Source organism: Artemia franciscana, chromosome 4 (genome assembly GCF_032884065.1).
Source record: "Artemia franciscana chromosome 4, ASM3288406v1, whole genome shotgun sequence".
In the NCBI taxonomy this organism is placed as follows: domain Eukaryota; kingdom Metazoa; phylum Arthropoda; class Branchiopoda; order Anostraca; family Artemiidae; genus Artemia; species Artemia franciscana.
Window position 1 is genome coordinate 13,247,297 of NC_088866.1, and position 25,967 is coordinate 13,273,263.

The 25,967-nt window shown below is 34.5% G+C and overlaps 1 protein-coding gene and 1 long non-coding RNA gene across 4 annotated transcripts in view; one reads left to right on the forward strand and one right to left on the reverse strand.

Moving 5' to 3' along the window:
• Window positions 1–25,967, forward strand: part of LOC136026020 (uncharacterized) — a 59,431-nt gene that overhangs the window by 17,401 nt on the left and 16,063 nt on the right. Inside the window, exons 3-5 of one of the 2 annotated variants that reach the window (XR_010617189.1) lie at window positions 8,225–8,340; window positions 15,277–15,464; window positions 16,072–16,331. This is a non-coding gene — a long non-coding RNA (uncharacterized LOC136026020). The remainder of the gene's footprint in view (window positions 1–8,224; window positions 8,341–15,276; window positions 15,465–16,071; window positions 16,332–25,967) is intronic. The other variant, XR_010617190.1, reaches the window with a different exon arrangement.
• The window catches only part of LOC136026019 (protein singed-like), a 70,565-nt gene continuing 49,245 nt past the window's right edge, over window positions 4,648–25,967 (reverse strand). For both annotated transcript variants that reach the window (XM_065702171.1, XM_065702170.1), the window contains 4 exons: window positions 18,976–19,132; window positions 16,160–16,321; window positions 10,526–10,662; window positions 4,648–7,332 (listed from right to left, as the gene is read on the reverse strand). In XM_065702171.1, coding sequence (XP_065558243.1) covers window positions 7,136–7,332; window positions 10,526–10,662; window positions 16,160–16,321; window positions 18,976–19,132 — 653 coding nt within the window. In that variant the 3' untranslated portion in view covers window positions 4,648–7,135. The remainder of the gene's footprint in view (window positions 7,333–10,525; window positions 10,663–16,159; window positions 16,322–18,975; window positions 19,133–25,967) is intronic.

Here is a 25,967-nt window from a genome sequence, read left to right on the forward strand (position 1 = left end):
TATATAACACTTTCGTAGTTTCATAAAGACGTCATTAGCATATGACGTCATTAGCTAATATAAAATGATGCGCAAACTCAGATCTACTCAATAGTGAAAGTTGGCTTAGTTAAAACGCTTGAAAAAAATGGAGAAGCTCAAAGGACAAACTGATAAGACCTATCAAGAAACAAAGACAAACCGGAAAAAGCTCGAGACCTCAAAGAAGAGAAAAATTTCCCTATTGGAGAAAAAATCTGGAGAAGACAGGTATTTTGAAGAGAAACTGTACAAAGAAAAGAAGGAAGACAAGAAGCTCAAGAGTAAAGTTCATAAGGTACATCGAGAAAATGAGACAAATCGGAAGAAACTCAAGGTCTCAATGAACGGAAAAATCTATTTGTTGGAGAAAAATGCACAAAAATGCGAGAAATTGCTCGAGAGAGAGAACCTTATGAGACGAATTGATAAAATCTGTCAAGAGACAGAGACGAATCAGAAAAAGCTGGAGGCCTCAAAGAAGAGAAGAATTGACTTGCTGGAGAAAAATGTAGAAAAATACAGGAAATTGCTCGAGAGAGAGAAGCTCATGAGACGAATCGATAAAATCTGTCGAGAGACAGAGGCGGATCCGAAAAAGTTCGAGATATCAAGGAAGAGAAAGATTGACTTTTTGGAGAAAAATTCAGAAAAGTACAGAAAATTGTTCGAGCGAGAGAAGCTCATGAGACGAGTTGATAAAATCTGTCAAGAGACAGAAACGAATCAGAAAAAGCTGGAGGCCTCAAAGAAGAGAAGAATTGACTTGCTGGAGAAAAATGTAGAAAAATACAGGAAATTGCTCGAGAGAGAGAAGCTCATGAGACGAATCGATAAAATCTGTCGAGAGACAGAGGCGGATCCGAAAAAGCTCGAGATATCAAGGAAGAGAAAGATTGACTTTTTGGAGAAAAATTCAGAAAAGTACAGGAAATTGTTCGAGCGAGAGAAGCTCATGAGACGAGTTGATAAAATCTGTCAAGAGACAGAGACGAATCAGAAAAAGCTGGAGGCCTCAAAGAAGAGAAGAATTGATTTGCTGGAGAAAAATGTAGAAAAATACAGGAAATTGCTCGAGAGAGAGAACCTCATGAGACGAATCGATAAAATCTGTCGAGAGACAGAGGCGGATCCGAAAAAGTTCGAGATATCAAGGAAGAGAAAGATTGACTTTTTGGAGAAAAATTCAGAAAAGTACAGGAAATTGTTCGAGCGAGAGAAGCTCATGAGACGAATTGATAAAATCTGTCAAGAGACAGAGACGAATCAGAAAAAGCTGGAGGCCTCAAAGAAGAGAAGAATTGACTTGCTGGAGAAAAATGTAGAAAAATACAGGAAATTGCTCGAGAGAGAGAAGCTCATGAGACGAATCGATAAAATCTGTCGAGAGACAGAGGCGGATCCAAAAAAGCTTGACATATCAAGCAAGAGAAAGATTGACTTTTTGGGGGATAATTCAGAAAAGTACAGGAAATTGTTCGAGCGAGAGAAGCTCATGAGACGAATCTGTCGAGAGACAGTGTCAACAGCTCAAAATACACATAACCGTGACTTGATTAGAAGAAACTCAAATGGAGGGTGGGATTTTGATAGTTTTGGAGATGAATTGTGTTAAATGTTTGATTTGATTAAACGAAAACTGTTTGAGTTGTTAGAATAAAACTACTTTGAAAGATCTGACGAAATTACTTTGCACAATATATCATAAATTGGATTATCTGTCAAGCCATGACTTGATGCCATCAAAATTTTGATTCTAATTCAAAAATTAAAGCGTCCAAGTCAAGTAGCTTGACTAGACTAAAGTCCCGTCCGTGCTTGGAGGTCGTCTTGTGACCCTTTTTCTTCGTATTGGCGTGGATATGTCTTCTGTATGCCTCACGGTCTTCTGCTAGGTGAAAAAGTGATGAGGCGCGAAATTTCTCTTCAACCTCATTGGGGGAGGGGGGTTGACCACAAGGGCGAGAGCCATAAATGTTGACTTTTTCCCCAGGGGTGATAGTAGTGAAATAATGGTCCTAGACGATCAGAAAAGGTTGTATTCAAACGGAAATTAAAAGTTTTAGTGCCCTTTTTAAGTTCCTAAGAATATTGTAGGACAACTGCGCCCACTCCCACGCTCATTTTTCCACGAGGTTATCTGGTCAAAATTTTTAGACAGCCATTTTGTTCATTATAGTTGAAACATCAAATAACTATGTCTTTAGATGTAAAATTACCCCCCACATCCCGTGGGAAGAGGCCTTTAAGTTATGAAATTTGCCCATTGTTTACTCAAGTGGAGGGTGGGATTTTGGGGGTTTTAGAGATAAATTGGTGGAGTTGTTGGAGTTGATTAAACAGTTTTTGGAAGAAAACTACTTCGACAGATCTGGCGAGATAATATTCAACTTTTCAGAATTGATAATGACTAGCTTGACCTGATTTAAGTACTGTTTGTCCTTGGAAGTCGTCTTGTGGCCCTCTTTCTTCGTAATGACGAGTATCGGTATGCCTCAAAGTCTTTTGCTTGGTGAAGAAGTTCGGAAAGGTGAAGAAGCGTAAGATTTTTCTTCTATCTCTTTGAGGGGGGGGGGCGACCACAAGGGCGAGAACCATGAATTCGGCATGATTTTTGGGAGATGTGACTGCTAGTTCTTCTTACGTGACAAAGCCAATGAAGTTGCTGGAGTTGATCTTCGTGAGGATTGTTGATTTAATTTTAAGGCGACGTTTGAAATTCGATCGAGGTAGGCAATACCAGCAATACGACGGACAAGTTCAGTTTCCAACGCTGCGAGTCGACACTGGTCATCTACCTTCAACTCCATGTTTCACATTAGTATATAGTGATGGGGATAATCAAAGCGTCGAGAAGTCGTGTCTTAAGTCGTGAAGACCAATCCTTGCTTCGTCATATCGGCACAAAGGCTTTGAAGCTGAAACTTGCGAGGGTGAGAGGTCTTTTTTGAGTGGTTGTTTTCATTGGTGATTATACTGCCTAGGTAGTTGAGCTCTTCGACCCACTGGATAATCCTTCCGTTAACTTTCTAGTCTTGCTTAATTGTACCATGCAGCTTTCGTGAGCAGCACATAGCCTTGGTTTTTGATTGTAGGGTTTAGAACGATACTAGGATTAAGATTTTCTTTGAAATACTCCATCCATCTCGAGCAGATGCCTTCTTTGCTTTGTGTATGGCAACCATTTTTATCTAGCAGTGTACAAGAATTAAATCTTTTCTTCCTTGCTAGCTCGCAAATTTTCAATTAGGAAAAGTGTGAGTCACCTTTCTTGAAATTACGCTCACACTGTTGACATCTGTCTTTTATGTAAGCACGATGGGATCTACGGGTGACTTTTTCTACAGTATGCTTTAACTGCTTACATTTGTCTCTGCTCTCCCTCTGTCTGATTTGTTATTGTTTGCGCTTCTCAACACATAATAAGGTAATTTCGTTGGTTTTCCAAGGCTTTTTATTATCCCTTTTTTTTCCTAAAACAGAAATAGCGACGTCGCTGATGACTGTAGAGGGGTCGGTGACCAGTTTATCAATATCCTGTTCAGATAGAGTTAAAGGGGTATTAGAGACAAGATTCGATATTTTTCAGACAGTTCCGAGATTTAGATCTGGTGGGTTTTTAGGGTCTCGGAGGAGATGGCTGTTGAAACAATTGGATGTCTTTTTCAGATTTGCGGGCAATTTAAGACGTATCTTCAGTGCAGACATCACCAGGGAATGGTCGCTGTCAAAATCACCACCAGCGATCTTTAACAAGCTCATCGCTTGCTTTGCACTCCAAGAATAAGAATATAGAAAGAGACAAGTAGTTCAAGTAGCTGAATATATGGAGTCAATTGTGATGATGAAACAGTGACCGAGATTAAACGCAGAATTGGTCAGTCAACCAGAGCTTTTAGTAAACTAAATTGGATTTGGAGGAGCAGCAATTATTCTCTGTGACTAAACCGACGCCTCTTCCGATACAATCCATATTCCACTCTCCATACTACTCTGCACTAATGATTGCCGGAAAATAAACCAACATCTCGAAAATAGAATCTTTACATTCGGAAATATGTCCCTGAGGAGAATCTTAATATAGGGTGGCAATAGACAGTCAGTAGCTCGAAAATCCTTAGTAAAACAGGCCAGCATCCCATTACTGTTGTTCAAAGGAAGAAGAAGTGGGCATATTTAGGACTTGTACTCCGTATTAAGGTATGCCACTCTCCTCGAAGAGGCAACAATTCGAGACCAAGTAGTAGAACAAGAGACCAAGTAGTAGAACTTTGACGAAGATCTGAGGACGGCTGGGACCTAATAAGTACCTGAACGGAAAGACGTCACCACTGCAACACCTTTTTGGGTCGATTGGAGAGGCTTAGTTAATACCCTATGCGCCACCAATGGCTCCGGGGGAACTAAAGTAAGGTTAGGTCTACTGCTCTGACATTGAATTCTAAAGCTTCAACAATATATTTCCCAATTTGATATGCTTGTGACTTGCCTACTTTGTACACTTCACAAATAAAGCATTAAAATACAATATTAAAAATTGTATTTTTTTAAATATTAAAAATAAATATTAAAATATTAATTTTAAGACAACTGCTAATCCGGGTAGGTAGGTAAAATTTAAAAAATAGATTAAAAGTTAGCAAATTTACTGCAAAAACTTTCACAAAGAAAAAAAAAACAGAATAGAAGCACAATTCAGATCTAAAGAAAAGAAAAAAATGATTCACGTTCATCATCTTTTTTTAATCACTTGATTTAACTTCTAAGACTAAAAGCATAAATGAAACAACATTTCTAATTCAATTTGAGATGTTAGTAAAGAGTATTAGTTATATGCCCAATTTTCAATGTTGGCTATTCACTTTGGATCACTCAGACTATCCCTTTGATAAATGATCTTGGTATGCCGAAAGAGATGACGCATAGTTATTTTGTAAACCACATATTAGAACTAGCGAAAACTTGAAAATTACCAACACAAAATACTACTTTCATGTTTTCAAAATTTGTAAAAACAAGCTTCCCAAAGGATTTCAGCAAATTTTTCAAAAGGAATATAATTACCGGAAAAAACTTCGTTTGTTCAAATTCCCTTTTCCATTCCAAAAAGCCAGGAATACGCTTGTTGGTAAAAAAAAAAAAAAGTAACAGAGACAAGACTCTGGAAGAATATTGTGTTTTTAGTTATATTTTCTTTTAGTTCATTAATTTTTGAAGATTTACCAAGTAATTTCTAGGGGTATGTGGCAACCCTGACCAGTTTAGAAAACAATAGCTTTACGCGTACTTAAGCTTACTTGTATTTTTTTTTCAAACTTTTTGTTTTGTGATGTTTGTAGCTGGGCTTCAAAATGGAAGTTTGTCACCTTATTTGAGCACAATTACATCGCATGTTTATTTTTCTATGAGCTGTTCAGAGACGGAACGGATCAAATCTATATAATAGCCAACAACAGCAAAATTGTACATAGTGACGACAATGACGCTATGTCAATAAGGACAACGACGCTATGACAGTACGACAATGACGCTATGACAATACGACAAAGAATAAGCATAGACGATAATGCGTATAAGACGATAATCTATTGCAACGGCTAATATTATTGGCCATACATCCTTGTCAGCTCATATTGATAATAATATGACTATGAGTCATTTCAATTTATTCCATAATCATTTACACACATAGTAAAGGCAATATCTTCTTCCTGATATGGAAAAGAAACATAAAAAGTTTCAACTATACAGGCAACAAGTTGAAATACAGGAGATGATTACAAGTATAAGCAGTAAATATTTTGCTAAGGATAAAAAAGTGTCTCTCAAAAAGTAATATCCACTTTCAGATCTTCAATGGAAAAATAAATTAGTTCTAGTTACAAATACAAACATGTTTAAAGGGCTGAAAATTAAAATCTTACCGAAGTTTCAAAACTAATTAAAACGCACAAATATGAAGTGTTTTATAACTAAAAGCAACGAATGCGGGGTAACTTACAAGAGTGAAAACTACCGCTAGTGTCAACAAAATAAAATCAGCAACACAATCTAGTGTTTGGCCTCTGATAGAATTTTTTTCAATTCAATAAGACAGATTAGTGTATTTAATGCTTTTCGCAAATCATTGTAGAAGTAAGTGTATGACATCAGTTTAAAAAAAAAAAATAAAAAAATAAAAATAAACAGCTAGGTATAGAAGGTTTGAATAATATTCAAATGATAGATGGCATTGGTGATTTTTTTCTTTAAAGACACTAACGTCAGTTACCACTCTTATAAGTTGTCATTACTCTTTGGCTACGAGTACCAACTGTCACATTTCAAAGGATTGTTCTGCTTAATATTCTGTTTAAATAAAAAAAAGATTTGTTGATAGAACTGTATAATTGGGGCGACAGGATTGACCAAAACAAAGTAAATAAGTTACCCATTCCGAATATGGAACTAAAAATAGCATTGTGACGCCAAGGTTAGCAAATAAAATGGACGTTGTATTAGTAGTTTTATCTAAATTTGTCTGTAGTTTTTTTTTTTAGGAACACGCATTGCATTTTATGCTACTCTTTTCTTCTTACATACCTTTATATAACAGATTATGGAGGTTAGTGGAGTCAGTTCAAGCTGAAACCTGAACACTCTCGATCTTGTCGTTCTTTAAAGTCGTACTTAGATGAGGAAGGAGGATGCACTCCTAATTCAAAATTAATATACGAAATGAACAATTTTTTTTAATGATTTGAGTTAGCTACATCAAACATGGGTATCGACCCTTCTGTCGATGGATTTTGCTTTATAAAAGCAATTGCGGTTTCTTCATCGATTTTCCCTATTCTAAAATACAACGCGCGTTCTTTTGTTTTCCCTAATGTGGAAACTTCGAACTAAAAGCACGAATTTTTCACTTAATGTGCTGCGATTTGTGGTTGGCCGGAGACGTATCTTTATCTGACTCCGAGAACTAAGTTAATGATAAATTAATAAGAGAAAATATACACAGATACACAGAGGTGCTATATAAGCATAATCTCTACCCAGTGTAGCATTCGACACTATATGTGTTATACTAGACTGCCACCTCTACGACTAGCAACATAAGGCAAAAAAACCGCCAAATTTAAAATTCCCAAAGTGTAGGCGTTTCAGCACTAGATGCTTTGAATACTCCGTTCTTATCAGCATTCAAGTAGGTGTTATTAGGTGTCTTGATCGCTATTTTTGATGGTTCTCGAAGCTCCAGATACAATCCTTCTGGTGAGTCTGCATCTACTGTTACCCCATCACCAGTTAATTGCCAGTAACAATTATTCTGTCCTAAAACAGAAAGGTTTTCGTTAGATAGGATCGAATAAAAATATTATTTAGAAGCCGAATTCATGCTTCAAGCTAAGAAGTAAATATACCCAGCGAGGTTAACAGAAATAAAGGAACTAAAGTAAATACTTCAAAGAATGAAATCAGCAACAGTTATTATATCCTGAGACAAAAGATTCCCAAGATAGGATCGAATAAAGAAAACTTTTGGAAACTGAATTCATATTTCGAGTTATGAAGCTTGATCGTTTAGGGGGTGTCCCATCCCCTTGATTTTCATAAATACCGACAAAGATCACACTGCCTTTCCATATCAAACAAACACAACTTAGAAACCATAGGGAAGTTTTTCAAGACAGTGGAATTCAATTCAGTGAATATTTTGGCCCTATGTCCAAGGGCCATCTTCAGCACAGCACCAGAAAAACTTACACTAAAATGTGAAAATTAAAACTAAAAATGTTTTTTAAAAACTTTTTAAAATAGCCCTAGCATCCTTACTTCAATGAAGTTCAACCAGGAAGTTCAACCAAGAAGTCCTGGTTGAACTTTGCTGAAGTAAGGATGCTAGGGCTGTTTTAAAAAGTTTTTTAAAAACATTTTTAGTTTTAATTTTCACATTTCAATTTAAGTTTTTATATATACATATTTTTTTTCTGGTGTTGTGCTGAAGATGGCCCATGGACATAGCGCTAAAATATTCACTGAATTGAATTCAACTCTCTTAAAAACTACCCAATTGTTTCTAAGTTGTGTTTGCTTGATTTTCATCCTTTTCTTTGGTGATTTATTTATCTGGTTCAATTTTCTATAGCTAATCTCATGCTTCCAAAATTATCGCACCAAATTTTCCAGTTTCTAAATTGGTTAATTTAGTCGTTATTCTTTTTAGCACGAATATGGACGTACAAACAATCACTTCATTGAATGCTGCTCCGAACGAGCAGGACAGATACATTTTTTGATGTGGCGCGGATTTCTGGAGCTCATCGTTGCTGGTGCCAAAAGGTCAAAATCTCCAGAAGCGGACGACATATAGAATAATTAATTTTTAGGCCGCATATATTTGACTTGTCATATATATTTTTATACCATAATTTCTCTTACACCACGAATTAGAGCAAGAAAAACAGGCTCTAATTCGTGGGTGCTCCAAAAAGACATTTTTAGCTATCTGTTTGAACGATTGAATATCAAAAATAAATTCGCAGTGTAGTTTAGGAATTATGGGTTTAATTATGAGGTCCTGCAAGTTTAGAGGCATTGTTCACCCCCTTCCGCCCTTAATGTTTTTGGGTATCCACCTCGATGGTGATTAGATCTGGATGGCCGTAGGTGTAATATTTTTACAACTCCTGCGTCTAGACTAGAAAGGTCAGGGAGAAAATGCCCAAGATAGAGAAAGACTTGAGACAGGGCGAGGTATGTGGCTTGATTTAAACAGCTTTTGGATCTCGAAGGGATATCAGTAGAGACAGATGATGATATCTGCACCAACTACAAAATTTATATTGTAGAAGAACTTCTCCATTAAAGGAACACTTACATAAAAAAAAACCTGATATTCCTGCAATAATAGAAACTGCAAAAGGAATAGACATTTTCTCACAAGCGGGGGTTTGAAGCTTTTGGGCGGTTTTTGCTAAAAAATTTAGCTTCGTGAAAGGGACAAGAATTAAACTCTGGGAATTTTATGGGGAAATTAACATGTGGAATTTAGCGTTTTCTTAAGATGTAATGCCAGCTTTTTTAAGACCAGTGCCTACCTGTAGCCACTGGATGATATAGTGTTAAATCTACACTGCTGGACGGGATAAAAATTATACGACTTGACAGGTTAATTTCTTACTTTTCAGGTCATTTTTCTCAGTCGTTATACCTAGTTTAAAATATGGCAATTCATCGTGTTTTGTATTTGAAAACTTCATTTAATATTTATCTCACAGAGCTAAAGCTAGGCAACGAAATTTAGGACGTGCAAAATATCGAGTCCAATTAAAACGGTTTTTCCCCTAATTCATGTTTTCTTCGCTTAGCCTTATATTGACTATATCAGTGAGTGGTAAGTTAGTCAAGTCATGAATATCCTGGTCGCCTATACATAGGCTATACCCTCTACAAACCATCAACTCAGATACTGTGAAAAAAATATCACAAAAATACTTTTCCTACAATAGGGAATATAATATAGAAGAAAAAGAAAAACAAGAAAAGCCAACTCCATGATCATGTAGGAACTTTATCCCCTCCCCCCCCCTCTTCCAGATAATGCGTGCAGTGAAATATATTTATGCAGGAGGGATAAATGTCTGGAAAAGGCTGTCATGTTAGGAGCGCTATCACCGCTCCAAATTTCAAATTGCTTTCGGGAGACAAAATCACCTAAAACTGAAAAGAAAGAGGATGAAATCCCAATTCGAAAGCTGTAAGATGGGCAAACTTCAATGGGAGAATTAAACAGTTCTTCCAAAGATGTGCAATGCGATTCTTATCATTTTGAATTGGAATTATTTTCACTACAAGTTTTAAGGTCAAAATCTGAATCTAGGGCGTATTACGGGCTTAAATCTTGATCTAACCTATCATTAGCTCGTTACGTAACTAATTAACTAGAAAATGAAAATAGCTAATTAAGTAATAAAACAACTTCGGAAAGGTTTCATTTATGAAATACGGTTATACAATAAAATAACGTTCCCTTGTAAGCCATATATCGTAGTGAAAATGGCCATTACTACTCTCCTTTTACCTGATCTGGCACTTGACATGCCAAGCATGCCATGCCATACGAAAATACCGACTGAATAGTCATTACCTTTGAAAAATAATCCTTTGGTTAAAATCTGGTTCTAGGGGCGCATTACGGGCTTAAGTCTTGTTCTGACCTATTATTGGTTCGTTACCTAACTAATTAACTAGCAAATGAAAATAGCTAATTAAGTAATAATACGGTACACTAAAATAGCGCTCACTTGTAAGCCATTTATCTTAGTGAAAATGGTCATTACAACCTCCTTTTCCCTGATCTGGCACTTGACATGCCAAGCATGCCATGCCGTACAAAAATACCGACTGAATAGTCATTACCTTTGGAAATACCTGTCCTTTGGTGTAAATCTGGTTCTAGGGGCACATTACGGGCTTAAGTCTTGTTCTGATCTGACTGAATACCTTTGAAAATACCGACCATTACCTTTGAAAAATACCTGTCCTTTTGGTCCCTTTTCAACAATGATGGTTTCGTACTGAGCTTTGTTACACTCCATCTTTGGGGTATTGGCTGATTTGAATCCAACAAATCCTTGATCACATTTTAAGACGAGAACTGGCCTGGAACAAGTTAAGCATGGTAGACACCTTTTATATGCAAAAACATCAGAGTTTCAGATTTTTAAATGCACATGAATCTTTACAGCAAGTTCAGAAGTTTGTCTTTAAAAGATGAAAAAAAAAAAAAAACGCTTTTTGTTTTGCCACGAACAATGACGAAGTTCACTGTAAAAACTATAATTTTAGTTTGGGTTCAGACAAATACAAATCTCAATTACTCTTGTTTTTAATTGTTTGGGTAAATCTGTGGCATTTCGCCAAAAGGGAATATGTCACTTTTTAAAAATTTTTAAGGAGAGCAAATTTAGTGTTAAACTGTTTCTGTCAAATCAATAAATTGCGAGGTGAAAACAGGAGATATCTGTGTAGCTTAGTTTTTCATGACGAATCGGATGAACTTATTCAGATCCGGCTGAATGAAAGGATTTAAAAGATACGGGATTAGTCCCAATTTGTCATATTGCTTTTTTGAACTTTTTAACTAAAACCTCACATATTTCAGTCAATATTTAATATATTACCCTAACGATTAGACCAATTTTTTGATCTCGAGGGAGAAAAATCGAATGGTGTTTGTAACTTATTTTCGCCAAAAAGGTGACTTATCCCCTTTAGCTAAACGCCAGGGAAATTTCAGACTTTATTCAATTAAATCTAAATTACGGTTGTTTTGAATGTTCCAGTTCTGATTTGTACAGATGTAAAGTCAGTGGCGTTGATAGTTTTTATTTCTTATTAAACCCAAGTTAAAATGATAAAGTTAACTCTACTGTCAGTCTCCCATAAATATTATAAGATTTACATATAATTCCATGATGATTTATTGTAATGAATTATAACTTTAATCAATTCTAATATCATACTTTTGTAGCATTTAAATTTAGAAAAAAAACAAGTTATTTTTCAAATGAAAGTAAATTTGGACGTTAACACTTAGAAACGAAACATAAATTAGCCTATTCATAAGGGGGTTTGCTACCCCTTCGACCCTCAGTCTTCGTACAAAAGTTCTAAGTCCTTTCCTAAAAGCGAATCATTACAATAAATATAGCCGGTTCGTAAGTGTTTTTTTTTCTTTTTGCAAATATTCAATTTTTCAATTTTTTAATTTTTCAGTTCAATTTTTCAGTTTTTTGGAATACTTTTCGCAAGTATTCATTTTTTTTCTTTTAGCAAGTATTCAAATTCGCAAGTATTTTTCTTTTCTTTGTTTCCTATTTGGGTTATCAATGATTTTTTTGTCTAAAGTAAATAGTAGTGAACGAGCCCCTTTGATTCTTGAAGAATTGTGACTAAAACAACTTAATTTTTTTTTCCATTACGACTGTGTTAGAGTATACATTCTTGAGACATTAAGATTAGCAAAAAAAGGACAAATGTCAGAAAAAGAGCGAGGACTCAAGAGGGGTGGCATGTCCTTTGTGTATTATAGCACTAGCATCAAGTTTTAATGCTGATTTTCGCTTATATTTGAAAATAACTGTTTTCCTTTATTCAATTTATATTCGTTTTTAATATCATGTTCAGTATTTTCCCAAATTTAAGGCGAATATTGTCCTCTCAGTCCTCCTATAAACTAAACTGTCGTATAAAAATAGATGTATGGGCTTTAATTGAACATAAAGGATTTCCCTGAATATGACAGGGAAATTCCCTGAACTGCTAACCCTTCCTCCTATCAAACACTTGCTTAACAATTATTTCTCCCATAGCAAGAGAGCTGTAAATGCCCCAATGCCCCTTTTTTACACTTAGTGCAGATATTTCACTCCAAGTGAAAAAAAAAAATAAGGAGTACATTTTCCACGGAAAAACATAAAATTTCATGTTTCTGCAAATAAAAATTTTAAAACTCTGTTCTGTGTTGAAGTCGACAATTTAATTTTCGTGACGGTTGCTACTATTTTTACGGTTTTTTCCTCTGTTTTCCACAATCATGCAAATATTCTTCTATTAATAATGTCTTAACGGTAAGTTTAAGATGAATTAAGTTTAGATATTCAGAACCAAACTAAAAAAACAAATACTTTCGGTGTAAATTTTGCTAATAAGATTACGATTATTACACTTATGTTTTTTTCTGTTTTTATAAGAGTTGTTTCCCATTTACTTTACTCGTTAACATTTAATGATTAACGCAAATTAATATTAATGATTGTATGTGCAGCGATAATTAAATAATACCCGTATATAAAAATAGTATGTTTAAAAAAAGCACATAACAAAATTAAAATTGAGTCCTTGACCAGAGGTACTTGTTGACATATATGTAAAGGGGCAAATGTTCACAAAACTAACCTAAGCCTCAGAGAGAGGAGAGAGAGAGAGAGAGAGAGAGAGAGAGAGAGAGAGAGAGAGAGAGAGAGAGAGAGAGAGAGAGAGAGAGAGAGAGAGAGAGAGAGAGAGAGAGAGAGAGAGAGAGAGGGGGGGGGGGTAGCGAGATAATAGAGGTCTGTCAAAACGTATATGTTCAAGCTTTGAGCCTCTGAAAATGATACATTTTCTGGTGTCTATTTTTTAGTCATGAAACTACTACTACTACTGAGAACTCGCTGCAGCACCAATCCGCCCGAGGTCAATACAGCTGCGCACTCTTCTCCTCCATCCAAATCTATTCAAAGCTTCACACTTTACCCCCTTTCATGAGGTACACATTTCCTTAGATCCTTGCTTACGACATCTTCCTACCCCATTCGGGGACGACAACTCCTTTTCGTTTTACCCCAGACAGACAATCTGTCATTCTTCATCCGTAAAACATGCCCTTGTCATCTCAATTTTTCTTTCGTTATAGTCCTAGAAAGTGGGATAAAACTACGTTTTTCCTACAGCTTTTTGCAAAAGAACTCAATTATGCATTTGGGGGACAATCCAGCACTAGTGCCTAAGATAGTCAGTCTTTATTTTCAATTTGCATAGTTTTATGGTACAAGCGACTATCTACTGCCTAATCTTAAGCTTTTATTTTAAATAAAAACACCTTTATGAAAACAGGTGACAGAAACTGATCCCACTTTTACACGCACGGAAATTTTTTGGCTCGGATTGCTTGCACCTTCGAGTTAAGTTGCAAAATCCAAAACCACAGACTGACTATGTTTCCAGTAGTCGTAATATTGCCGCTTGGTTTTAATTACAACAGGAACGGCAACTTTATCTTCCATAAAAGCAGAACATAAATTGTTCTCTTTTTTATAGGATCATGTTTACCTTCATTATTTACGAAGTCTAACTCAAATTAAAATATATAGTTAATATACTCTATGAACGTTAATCTAGCTAAACCTAGCTAAATCTTCAAGCTTAAAGAAATTGAAAAGTATTTTGTAAGGAATTAAATATGTTAAAAACGTACTCAGAACTGGTACGAACAGCAAACTAAAATATAAAAATAAATTATATATTGATTAAAAATAAACAAGAAATATATATTATTCATATTATTATTTGTACTAAATATAATTTACAATAAATTGAGATTAAATGAAATCTATAAGAATTTAAATATGTTAAAAACGCGCTCAGAACTGGTACGAACAGCAAACTAAAATATACAAATAAATTATATATTTCTTAAAAATTACAAGAAATATATTATTCATATTATTATTTATACTAAATATAATCTATAATAAATTTAGATTAAATGAAATCGATAAGGAATCAAATATGGTAAAACGTACTCAGAACTTTTAGATGGCAAATTTCCTTAGCTGAATCAATTAATGAAATTATTCAGCGGTGAAAGTGCGAACTAAATAAATACGGTCAATTGCGGTCGATACCTTTTGCTCGTGACAAAAAAAAAGAAAAAAAATAGCTACAGATTTCATTTTAACAAGCTTGTTGCAATAAGGTGACTTAATGCTAAAATAGTAAGTGCACTATAGCACTATAAATAAATTACAGATCACTGATATCTTTAGCACTACCTATCTTCATAATGCCCCTAGTACCTTTTATACCATTAGTACCCTTAGTATTTCAGATATTCATCAGGTAACTTACATGGTGATTTTTTTTTGTCTCACTCCAAACCAGTTCAAGTACATTTTGGTTACTCAAACAGTTCGCGGTAAAAAACTGTAAGTAAGGAGCGATGTAGCTCAATAGTAACCGAAACTCTAAGAAACAGAGTCTTGAGAACAATAAATACATTAAAAAAGTCGGATTTTGATGCTTTTTCAAAATATATTTACCCAACCATGTTACCCCAAGTTTAATGTTACCCATCAAAATTTACAAGCCTGAGAAAATCTGCCTAATTTTTGAAAAAGCGGGGAAACATCCTCAAAACATCAAGTGATCTTACAATAGGAAAAAGTGATCTCAAAATCACACGATCAGACTCAGCATATCAGAAGTCCCTATTGTACAGGTTTCAAGCTAATATATACAAAAATATGGAATTTTATATTTTTTTCCAGAAGTTTTTTATGTTTCAGGAGGCTTTAAAAAAAAATTGGGACAAAAAGTCAAACTTTAGCGTGCAGAGCGAGGTATTGAGGTGAGGGCAATACCCCTCATATACATAGTAATGTCTCTTCATGTTAAGTTTTAATGTTGCTCCTTATTTACAGTTGAAAAAGTTGTTCTTTTTTCTTAATTTTTCAGAATCAGCCTGACTGTGAATGTATTTCATAAACCAAAACAACAATTCAACATATATCACAAACCCAATGGCATCAGTTATAATGTGAACTACGCTGCAATATTTGTGAAAATACTGCAGACAACCTTGATCATATAGCCGGCGTTACAGCTAAAGGTCGTATTTGACATTTCCATACTTCCTAGATTAGGTAATTATTTTAGATTAATTAGTAAATTAATAGTAAATTAACAAGTAAATTATAATAGTATAATAGTAAAAATAGCAAAATTAATAAGTAAATTATAATAATAAGTAAGTTAATAGTAAATTAATAAGTGTTTAATAGTTTTTTAACTATAATAATAGTTTGCTAAACTGTTCTTAAAGGGAGTATCAGCAAAGCAAAGTAGATAGGATTAAAATGCAACTGAAAACACATTGTCCTATAACCTTTCAAATTACAAAAGCATAAATTATCTTGTAATTAAATAAAGAGTCTGTAGTATGACGATGAAAATTTAGTTTTTTTTTCATTTTTCTCAATAAATGGGACATAATCGGTAAAGAGGGCATGCTGTTAAGACACTAAGACACTGTTACCCTGATGAAAGCAAACCCACGACAAAGGGAACTATTGCCATTATTGTTTTTTAAATCATTTGTAGAAAAGATATTCAAAGATCGAAAGAGAGGGAAAAAGAGAAAGAGGATTAGAAAGAGAAAGAAAAAGTAGGAGAAGTAGTGGCTTACCTGTTGGCTAAATGGAAATAAAACTATATTAATTATCAATTACTTTTATAATTATTATTTTGTAGAAAAGATATTCAAAGATCGAAAGAGAGAGAAAAAGAGAAAGAGAAAGAGGAAAAAGAGAAAGAAAAAGTTGGAGAAATAGTAGCTTACCTGTTAGCTAAATGGAAATAAAACTTTGAAGCATCATCCACAACTTCAGAATTTGCGAATAAGTGGCCCGATTTTTTAGTTGCCACATATTTACCATTGTTGGCTCGAAAAGCTACTGAGCAATCGGCCTGCCAAGCAAGCTCAAACAAGGCATTAGAACTCCTAGAAAAAAGTAAGTATGATCAATAAGGCCGTAGCCAGGATTTTGTTCGGAGGGAAGGGGTTCCAAAAAACTTAAAAAACGCATCAAAAACTTGCTTGCATGCATTTTCGTTATGTTTTTACGAGTCGGACAAAAACTTCGAAAGGAGGGGGTCAACCTAGAATCACATACAAATTTTTCAAAAACAGAAAAAAAATATTCAAAATAAATAAAATACAAAAATAAACAAAACAGACAATTCAAATACAACGACGCGATATGTTTTATTAAACATACAGTCAATACTTTACAATTTTAACACTAGTTTAGTAACATTTAGAAACAGATTTTTATGTCTATTAATTAATGTTGAATTAAGTACAAAAAATAATTCAATTAGAAATTCAACTGCAACGATGCGACATATTTTATTACATGTACACTTTGCAGTTTTAACATTAATTTAGTAACATTTAGGAAACGATTTATATGTCTATTAATTAATTTTAAATTTAGCATAACAAAAGCAGACATTAGATTTCGAATTCCTTACAAATGTATTTGTTGTTAACTTATCACTTCACCATATTTACCACATTAAAATAATGCAATTGTAGCCTATAAAATGAGCGACTGAAGTGCTTGCAATGTCGGAAATAATTCAAAAAAAGATTAGAATCATTCCTCCAATACGTTCAGTTTCCATCTTCATTCATTTTTTACAGATTCAGAGAGAGACAGATTGACTGCAAGCCCAGGTAAAGAAACATTAGTTTTAAACAGCGGTTTCTGGTAGAAATTAAAACTGCATGTTATGGCTGCTTTTGTCAAAGGCAAAACTGGAACTTTTTTGTTTTAATATTTTGTTCATAAAAGTAAGTAAGCGAAGATAGAAGCTCCCATTTTCATCCATCTATTACAGTTTTGGTGAGGGACCGATTTCGCTGCAAGCCCAAGTAAAGTGCCATTAGCTTTAAATTCAATTTTTAAAACCAAATTTTTTCGACTGAAAGTAGGGAGCAACATTAAAACTTAAAACGAATAGAAATGATTTCGTACATGAGGGAGGTTGCCCCCTTCTCAAAATCCCACTCTTTACACTAAAGTTTTTTAGGACTTTTAGAAAAGCTCTTGTGCTAATTCCTCCCAGACAATTCCACCCACGCTGAAAATACCCCAAGGAAATTTCTTGCGGACGAATCTACATGAAACATTCTCCTTATTATACTCTCATTTGAAAAAGATTTTAACTTCAGATCGTTTTCAAACCATGCCGGAAATCCTTCCCTCCGTCTGTGGATTTTTTTTCTGGAAATCCTCTACCCCCAGTGGAAAGTTGCTCCCGCGGAAAACTCCCACAAGAAGAATTTCTCGGAAAAATTCCCACATGAAAAATTTTTCTCGCGGAATTTACCCATGGAGAATTTCCCCTACGAGAAATTCTCCCCCATGGGGAAATCCTCCAGACAATTCCAACCCCGCTGGGAATTTCCACGAAATATCCCTACCTATAAAATTGAGTCGGAAAAAATTAATTAAGACATATAAAAAGAACGTCGTAGAGGAATTCTGGCAAACTCTCCCAGTGTAAAACTTCCCCTAGAAAGTTCGCCCCCAGAAACTTCTCACGGAAAATTATCACTGTGGAAAATCCCTCTCCCCATAAAAAATGTCTGTATAGCCTACTTCCCAATAATAAATACTATACGTAAGCAACTGTTAAATTTCCTATCTTACAGCCCTTTTTCCAGGGGCTGTGGGGGGGGTCCACAAAGGCAAATTTATTGGATCTTTCGACTATGCTGAACAAAATTGATATCTCAAAATTTTATCGGACAATATTGAAGAATAAAGGGCCGTGGGCTTCCTGGCCTTCAATATTTTTTGTTTGCATAAAAAGGGCACTAGAACTTTATATATTCGATCAAATGAGCCCTCTCCCGATCTCACAAAATCACTGGTTCAATACAATCATCCCTTATGAAAAAAAAACAAGCATCCGTGATCTTTGGCTGTGGCGAAAAAAATTGCCACATTTTAATCAAGACCATGAGACTTTTGGGGGGTTTTCTACCTTTTCCCAAAATTTTACAAATTTTCTTAGGCTCATAACTTTTGATGGGTAACATCAAATTTAACAAACTTTTCAGATTTGAAATTAGCATAAAAATCCAATCCTTTTGATGTATTTATTGTTATCAAAGATCTGTTTTTAGACTCTCCGCAACTATTAAGCCGCGTCGCTCCTTACTTACAGTTCGTTACCAAAATTTTTTTAAACAAAAGTTTCTTGTAGTAATTAAAAATGCAGATCATTGCTACTTTATCCAAAGGCAAAACTGATTTATTTGAATTTTTTCATAGAAAAAAATTCTATGTTGTCCATTCTTGCTGTAGACAAAAAATGCTTACTATTAACATTAAAAACAATACAATGAAAAATAAATAGCAGTTCAATAGGGAAAATCCTTTTATTTGACAGTGACAAAAAAATCTCTGGATATTTCGGTCAGACTGTGCCACTTAGAAGGTCACAACACGCTCCTAAGTAAACTGCATCTAGCGACAACAAAAATTCCATATTCAAAATCCTTCAACAATTTTGAAACAAAAAGGTCCCAGACTAAAAGTAGTGTATGGGTGAGTGTCTGAAAATTGGCTGAAAAAAAAATACTTTTTGGTGGCACCAGCTTGTATTCCTCCTCCTGATTCTAACGTCCAATATCTATCTCCCATAGTCCGTAGGTACCAGCGTTTTGTTGCCAGATCGAATTCTAGTTGAAATGTCTCGTGATCTGATACTTCATCTTGATTTGCAGTGACGTCCACCCCTAAAAAAGACATGATTATATTATTTCATTAAAATAGTAATAAGGGCTCTTCATAGCAGAGTTGGGTGATACATAAAAAAATCATAGAAAATATTGGGAATTTTAATACTTCAGACCAAACAGATTTAAGTTCGGTCCTCTGTTTGAACAGTAGGAGTCGTTCATTAATAATGAATGAATCTATTTCTGAACAAAACGTTACCACCATGTCCTAAGTAGACAATACGAAAAATGTATGCCGTCCCAAGTGTAATCAGTTACCAGCTGTGATACCACAGGGGGATTCCAGCATTGTTATTAAAATGGGGAGGGGGTCAAAAGCACAAACACAATTTGAAATCAGAATTTTTATGGAAACAAAATTCTCTGGACCAATCTTAGGGAATTCTCCTTCCTCTTCGCCCCCTCGCCGCATGTATGCCATAATATACAAGCAGTGTTAAAGAAGTTAAAAAAAATAGGAAATTTATTTTGAAAGAAAAAAACCGCATTTTGAAGCTGTTATTTGAAATATAATTTATTGCCCGTATGCATTTAGCAGGGCTCTTTTCCAATTAAATGTAAAACTGGCTAAATTTTATGAAAAAGATCCTTCAAAACCGGATGATGTTCTATAGAACAAATGAATGAATTTCATTTTTCTGTAAATAACAAATTTTATGGTTACAAGCAAAGTCAGTAAAATCAAAACTTTTAATAACAGAATTTCGACCACAATATACACATCAAAAGAATATGCGTTTCATATGGATTGCATATTTATTAAATCAAATAATTTAAGTTTACCCATTAAAAGTCATTAGCATGTGCACAATTTTGGAAAAAGGGGAAAATACACAAAAAAATTGGTTTGGTCTTGACGAAACTTATACCATTCAATTCAACATGTTTGAGAACCGCCGAGCGGGGTTTGCAGTACATATCTACGAAATATATAAGTTTGTCTTTTTTCGACCAGGATCGTGAGGGAGGCGTATTGATTTATTTTTTCGGTTCTTCTGTCTAAGATTATCGTATCAAGCCAATTAGTCATAGAGTATCGGAAGAAGGTTCATTTAAACGCAAACTGAAAACTCTAAGGCACTTTGTCAAGTAGCAAAAGAGATGACACCGCAAAAAGTAGCAATTTCCACCATTTTGCGACACTAAACAACAATTTTGGCCCACATAAACTCAAACTACAATCGAGCACAAATTCTGAGATAGGCTAATCATCTCAGTTTAGACTCGTAGTTCCCAGCGTGGGGCGCAGGCGCCACCGGCGGGCATGGTAATATTTTCGTGGGTCATGGTCAGGACGTGCATCCTTCGGCTGACTATACTTTAAGAGTCTTAATTTTACGAAAAAAAATTCTTCATATGAAAGACATCACACATGCACTTAAAGAGCAGTAAAGATATATAATAGCAAATAGCATTACGATGACGTCATACATTGCATGGAAGGTGCTGTATTAATACAAAATTTTTCATTAGTATAAAATATGCCTAAAGAAAGACCCGAAAAAGAAAACAAGTTGATGGCCTTTTAAATTTCCTCCCGGTGAATACACGTTAATTTTGTAATAACAAGATATAAATACTCCAAAGGGGCATCAGGATTTTATAAATGTCTCGGCGGTGCATGGGCCAAAAGCGTTTGGGAACCACGGGTTTAGACCCACGTCTTAAAACTTTCACAGAGAGGTCCTTCAGACATACAAGGTGAAAGTGAGCAGAGGAATTCGCCCCATAGACTCCTTAAAAGCAACATTTAAGCTTAAAATGAATATGAGTTCTCCAATATTTGAATGGTACAGCTGCTTTAAACAACTCTTCCTTTAATGGTAAAGTTTCAACATTTTATAGAGGTTACAGATCAAAAGTATTTAACCTCGAAAAATATACATATTGTTGTAAAAATGAATAAAACATTCCGTGGAGAAAAATAAACTTGATGAAAATCACACCAACAAATTCAGCATATCCACGGACCCTTGACTGGAAGTTATAAGTTCCTATATACAAAAATGCGAAATTTTGCCGTGGTTTTTCGAGACGTTTGGTCACAGATGCATGTTTATTTGTATGTTAGTTGTTCTTTTTCCACAGGAAATCGTATCGAACCAGTAGTCGTACAATATCGGATGAGAAATCATTCCAATAAAAATTCAAATTTCCAGTGCCTTTGTTAAGTTTTAGATAACAAGAGATCGTGCCACGGTAAGGTATCGAATCCAGCCATTTTCTCTCACAAAACAAAGATCTTGGCCCAGCCAACGCCAAAGAAATATCAAGCAAAATTCTATGATAGGCCAATCGGCTTATAACTCTCATAAGTTATACTCATACCCAACTAGTTTCAGATAGTACGGGGAAAAAGCTATTTTTCGGGGTATGGGTCATTATTGGCAGGATTAATTAGAGCTAGGGTTTGGTATTAATCATACAGTAAATAAAGCATAGGTTAAACCTGAGCGTAACGAGCGGCATTTTTAGAAGGGAACTACCCCTCTTATATACAACATAATTTTAGTCAAACTAAATAGTCAAACTAAATAACTTTAGTCAAACTTTAGTCAAACATAATTTCGCTGATTTCATTTGATTTTTTGGCATTTTTTAAAAATGTGGCATTTTTAGAAGGGAACTACCCCTCTTATAACAACATAATTTTAGTCAAACTAATAGTCAAACTAAATAACTTTAGTCAAACTTTACAAACATAATTTCGCTGATCCATTTGATTTTTTGGCATTTTTTAAAAATGTGACATTTTTAGAAGGGAACTAACGCTCTTATATACAACATAATTTTAGTCAAACTAAATAGTCAAACTAAATAACTTTAGTCAAACTTTAGTCAAACATAATCTCGCTGATTTCATTTGATTGCCACTTTAATTAAATATACAGTCATGCAAGCTTAAAGGGAACTAATCTTAAGAAAATAATTCTAGTCTAATTTTTGAATACAATCAAGAGTTTGGAGTGAGAAAATTTTATTTAAGGCAATTAAAGTCAAAATACAAAGAGGCCAGTTTAAGATTCCTGTCACAACTAAATCAGATAAACACTTATTTTGTAATGTCAGGTTCGTGACACACCATTAGCTTCTTTGAATTGACTCATTTCAAGAGGCCTAGACGATCGATCAATTTAGACAGGTGGCCTATCAGACTTTCCAATGATATCACACTTGGAAAAAGCTGTAATTTTTCATTGAATCAAAAAATCATTAAAACTCACTTTATTTATTTCTTTTTTAAGGACTAAGCAAACAGTATAGATATTTTTGTCGATATGATAAGTCCGCGCACTGGAAAAAATCTGAGCCCAAACCTCTTTTCATTTTTTTTTCCTGCTTTTATACTTAGGTAGGTAAAAGTGCACTCCGCCAAATGCTAACTTATCAAACAGTTCGTGGTAGCGAACTGTAGTAAGGAGCGACCCGGCTCAATAGTAAACGAAACTCTAAAAAACGGAATTTCGATGCTAAAAGATATATCAAAAGAATCAGATTTTTATGCTGATTTTAAATATATAAGTTTCATCAAATTTAGTCTTTGTCATCAGAAGTTACGAGCCTGAGAAAATTTGCCTTATTTTAGAAAATAGGGGGTAACACCCCCTAAAAGTCATAGGATCTTAACGAAAATCGTACCATCGGATTCAGCGTATCAGAGAACCCTATAGAAAAAATTTCAAGGTCCAATCTACAAAAATGTGGAATTTCGTATTTTTTGCCAAAAGACAAATCACGGGTGCGTGTTTATTTGTTTTTTTTTTTTGTTTTTTTTGTTTTCCCAGGGGTCATCGTATCGACCAAGTGGTCCTAGAATGTCGCAAGAGGGCTCATTCTAACGGAAATGAAAAGTTCTAGTGCCCTTTTTAAGTGACCATAAAAATTGGAGGGCACCTAGGCCCCCTCCCTCGCTCATTTTTTTCCAAAGTCAACGGATCAAAATTTTGAGATAGCCATTTTGTTCCGCATAGTCTAAAACCATAATAACTATGTCTTTGGGAATGACTTACCCCCCACAGTCCCTGGGAGAGGGGTTGCAAGTTACAAACTTTGGCCAAAGTTTACATACAGTAATGGTTACTGGGAAGTGTACCGACGTTATCAGGGGGATTTTTTTGGTTTGGGTGTGGGGTTCAGGAGAGGGGGCTATATGGGAGGATCTTTTCTTGGAGGAATATTTCATGGGGGAAGAGAAATTCAATCAAAAGGGCGCAGGACTTTCTAGCATTACTATAAAAAAGACAAACAATGAAAATATAAACATGAAAAAGTTTTTTCAATTGAAAGTAACGAGAAGCATCAAAACTTAAAACGAACAGAGATTATTACGCATATGAGGGATTCTAAAAATACTTTAGCATAAAGAGCGAGGTATTTAGGAGGAGATAAATACTTCACTCTTTATGCTAAAAATTTTTTAAGTAATTTCAACTATTTATTCTACGGCCTTTCTGATTCAGGGGTCATTCTTAAAGAATTGGGACAAAACAAGATTTAGTGTGAAGAGCGAGGTATTAACGAGGGGACCAACCCCCTCATATACATAATCAAAAATATAAGAATATAAAAGTTTGTTACGTAAGTTAATTCTTAAGTTGCGTATTTTTTTACTAATAAAAACGTTCGTTAAAAATTAAAAGATCTAGTTGCCTTTTTAAGTAACCGAAAAATTGGAGGACAACTAGGCCTCCTTCCCCACCCCTTATTTCTCAAAATCGTCTGATCAAAACTAAGAGAAAGCCATTTAGCCAAAAAAGAATTAATATGCAAATTTCATTTTAATAATTTATGTACGGAGAGCCAAAATCAGACATGCATTAATTCAAAAACTTTCAGAAATTAAATAAAAAAAAAACAAGTTTTTTGAAATGAAAGTAAGGAGCGACATTACAACTTAAAACGAACAGAAATTACTCCTTATATGAAAGGGGTTTTTCCTCCTCGACGCCCCGCTTCTTGCGCTAAAGTTTGATTCTTTCTCGCAACTCTACTTTTTAAAACAATAAAAAACTTTAGCGTAAAGAGCGGGGCGTCGAGGAGGAAAAACCCCTTTCATATAAGGAGTAATTTCTGTTCGTTTTAAGTTGTAATGTCGCTCCTTACTTTCATTTCAAAAAACTTGTTTTTTTATTTAATTCTACTATAAGAATAAGTGTATATTATCTCTTCCTAACTATAATTTATAAAATATGTTTATTCCTTTTAATGGTAGCGTTATTATGCTATTGGTCGATGTAAAAATAACCCTGAACTTTTTGGTCCAGTAAAAAAAAAAAAAAAAAAAAAAAAGTCATGTCTGAGGAAATGTTTCTGAGGAAATGTTTTTAGAAAAGCGAAATGAGACGGGGATTTCTAAATAAGAGTAAGGGTAGTGGACGCTATTTTTCATCATTACTCAGAAATAAGTTCATAAGAAAACGTGCAACTGGAAAACAGTTTGTCAAATAAGGCAAGTAGTAGCTAAAATATTTAGAATTAATAAATGCCAGAGAAGAATGTTTCCTTCAAATAGGTAAAGAGAAAAAAGAAAGTTAAATGTAAGGGGGCTGATTCCTCCTTTTCAAATATTCTTTTCGAGTTCTTGCACTAAGCTGACGACCCAGAACCTCGATTTAGATTGGCACATCGTATTTAATTTATGTCATTTCATCATAAATGACATTTTTATAATTTATTTTGGACAATTTGGTCTTGATAAAAACCACCGGCTAATTTTGGCGAAAGAAGTGGCATATGAAAGATGGATGCATATATCATCCAAAAATTGCATTAAAAAAATTAAATAATATATGGTTGAACAGATGCTTGCTTAGCTACAAGCTTAGTTCGATTTCCAAATAAATATTTCATACCAGATGTTAAATAATATTTGTCTTTGTTTAAAAATGGCTTTACAAAAAGAACGGTCAAATTTGGCAGGTAATTTCCATCGCCATTTTCTTCATTTCTCCAGTAGATATTTATGTCTTAATTCGTACAAATCATGCCCATCAGTAGGCTGCAAAGAAGTGAAATCCAATAATGTCACTTTTTCTACACAAATCCAAATAAAATGACGCATAGGTACTTAGGTGTTAGAGCGACCACACCCAAGAAGTGAAGTTAGGTTAATCCTAATCAAATATACCAAAATATGATGAAAATATATTAGTAACAAAATTATGGAAACTACAACGGATAGAACTATGGAAAGTAAGCCGCCCGGGACGTATTATTTTAAATACCTAACCAACTCTATGTATTAAATATTTGATTAAAATATGCAGACAGAGAAACTGGTTTTACTCAGATCAAGAACAACAGTGTGGTCGCTATAACACGGAAGTACCGACGCATACAATATGACCTCAATAACAAGAACTCTACAAGAAATTAATTTTTTAATCTATTTGGATTTTACATACCATTTCAAACAGTTGATGGTAGCGAAGTGTAAATAAGGAGCGACTCGTGCTAGGATTAACCGAAACTCGAAAAAGGAGTTTCGATATTTTTCATGTTCTTTCTCTTTTTCACTTATATAGTTTTAATTTCTTTTGAAATTATTATGATTTAAGTGGAACGGAGACTCCTTGTTGTGTACAAGCGAAACATTCGTGTAATTCTTGTTTCGTCTTCTTTTTTTCTTACTGGCCATAGACCCATAGTTTCCAAATTTCTAAATAGTTTCAAAAGTTGAAAATTTAGTTCTTTAGTTCTAAATTGATCCAAAAAGTAGCCACACTTATTTTTGTCTAATGTTAGGAGGAGATATAAATAGAACATTTAATGTGTGTATCTGAAGGACTTTAGAAGGGAGATTTTTGGAATTAAACAAATCCGCTAATTATAG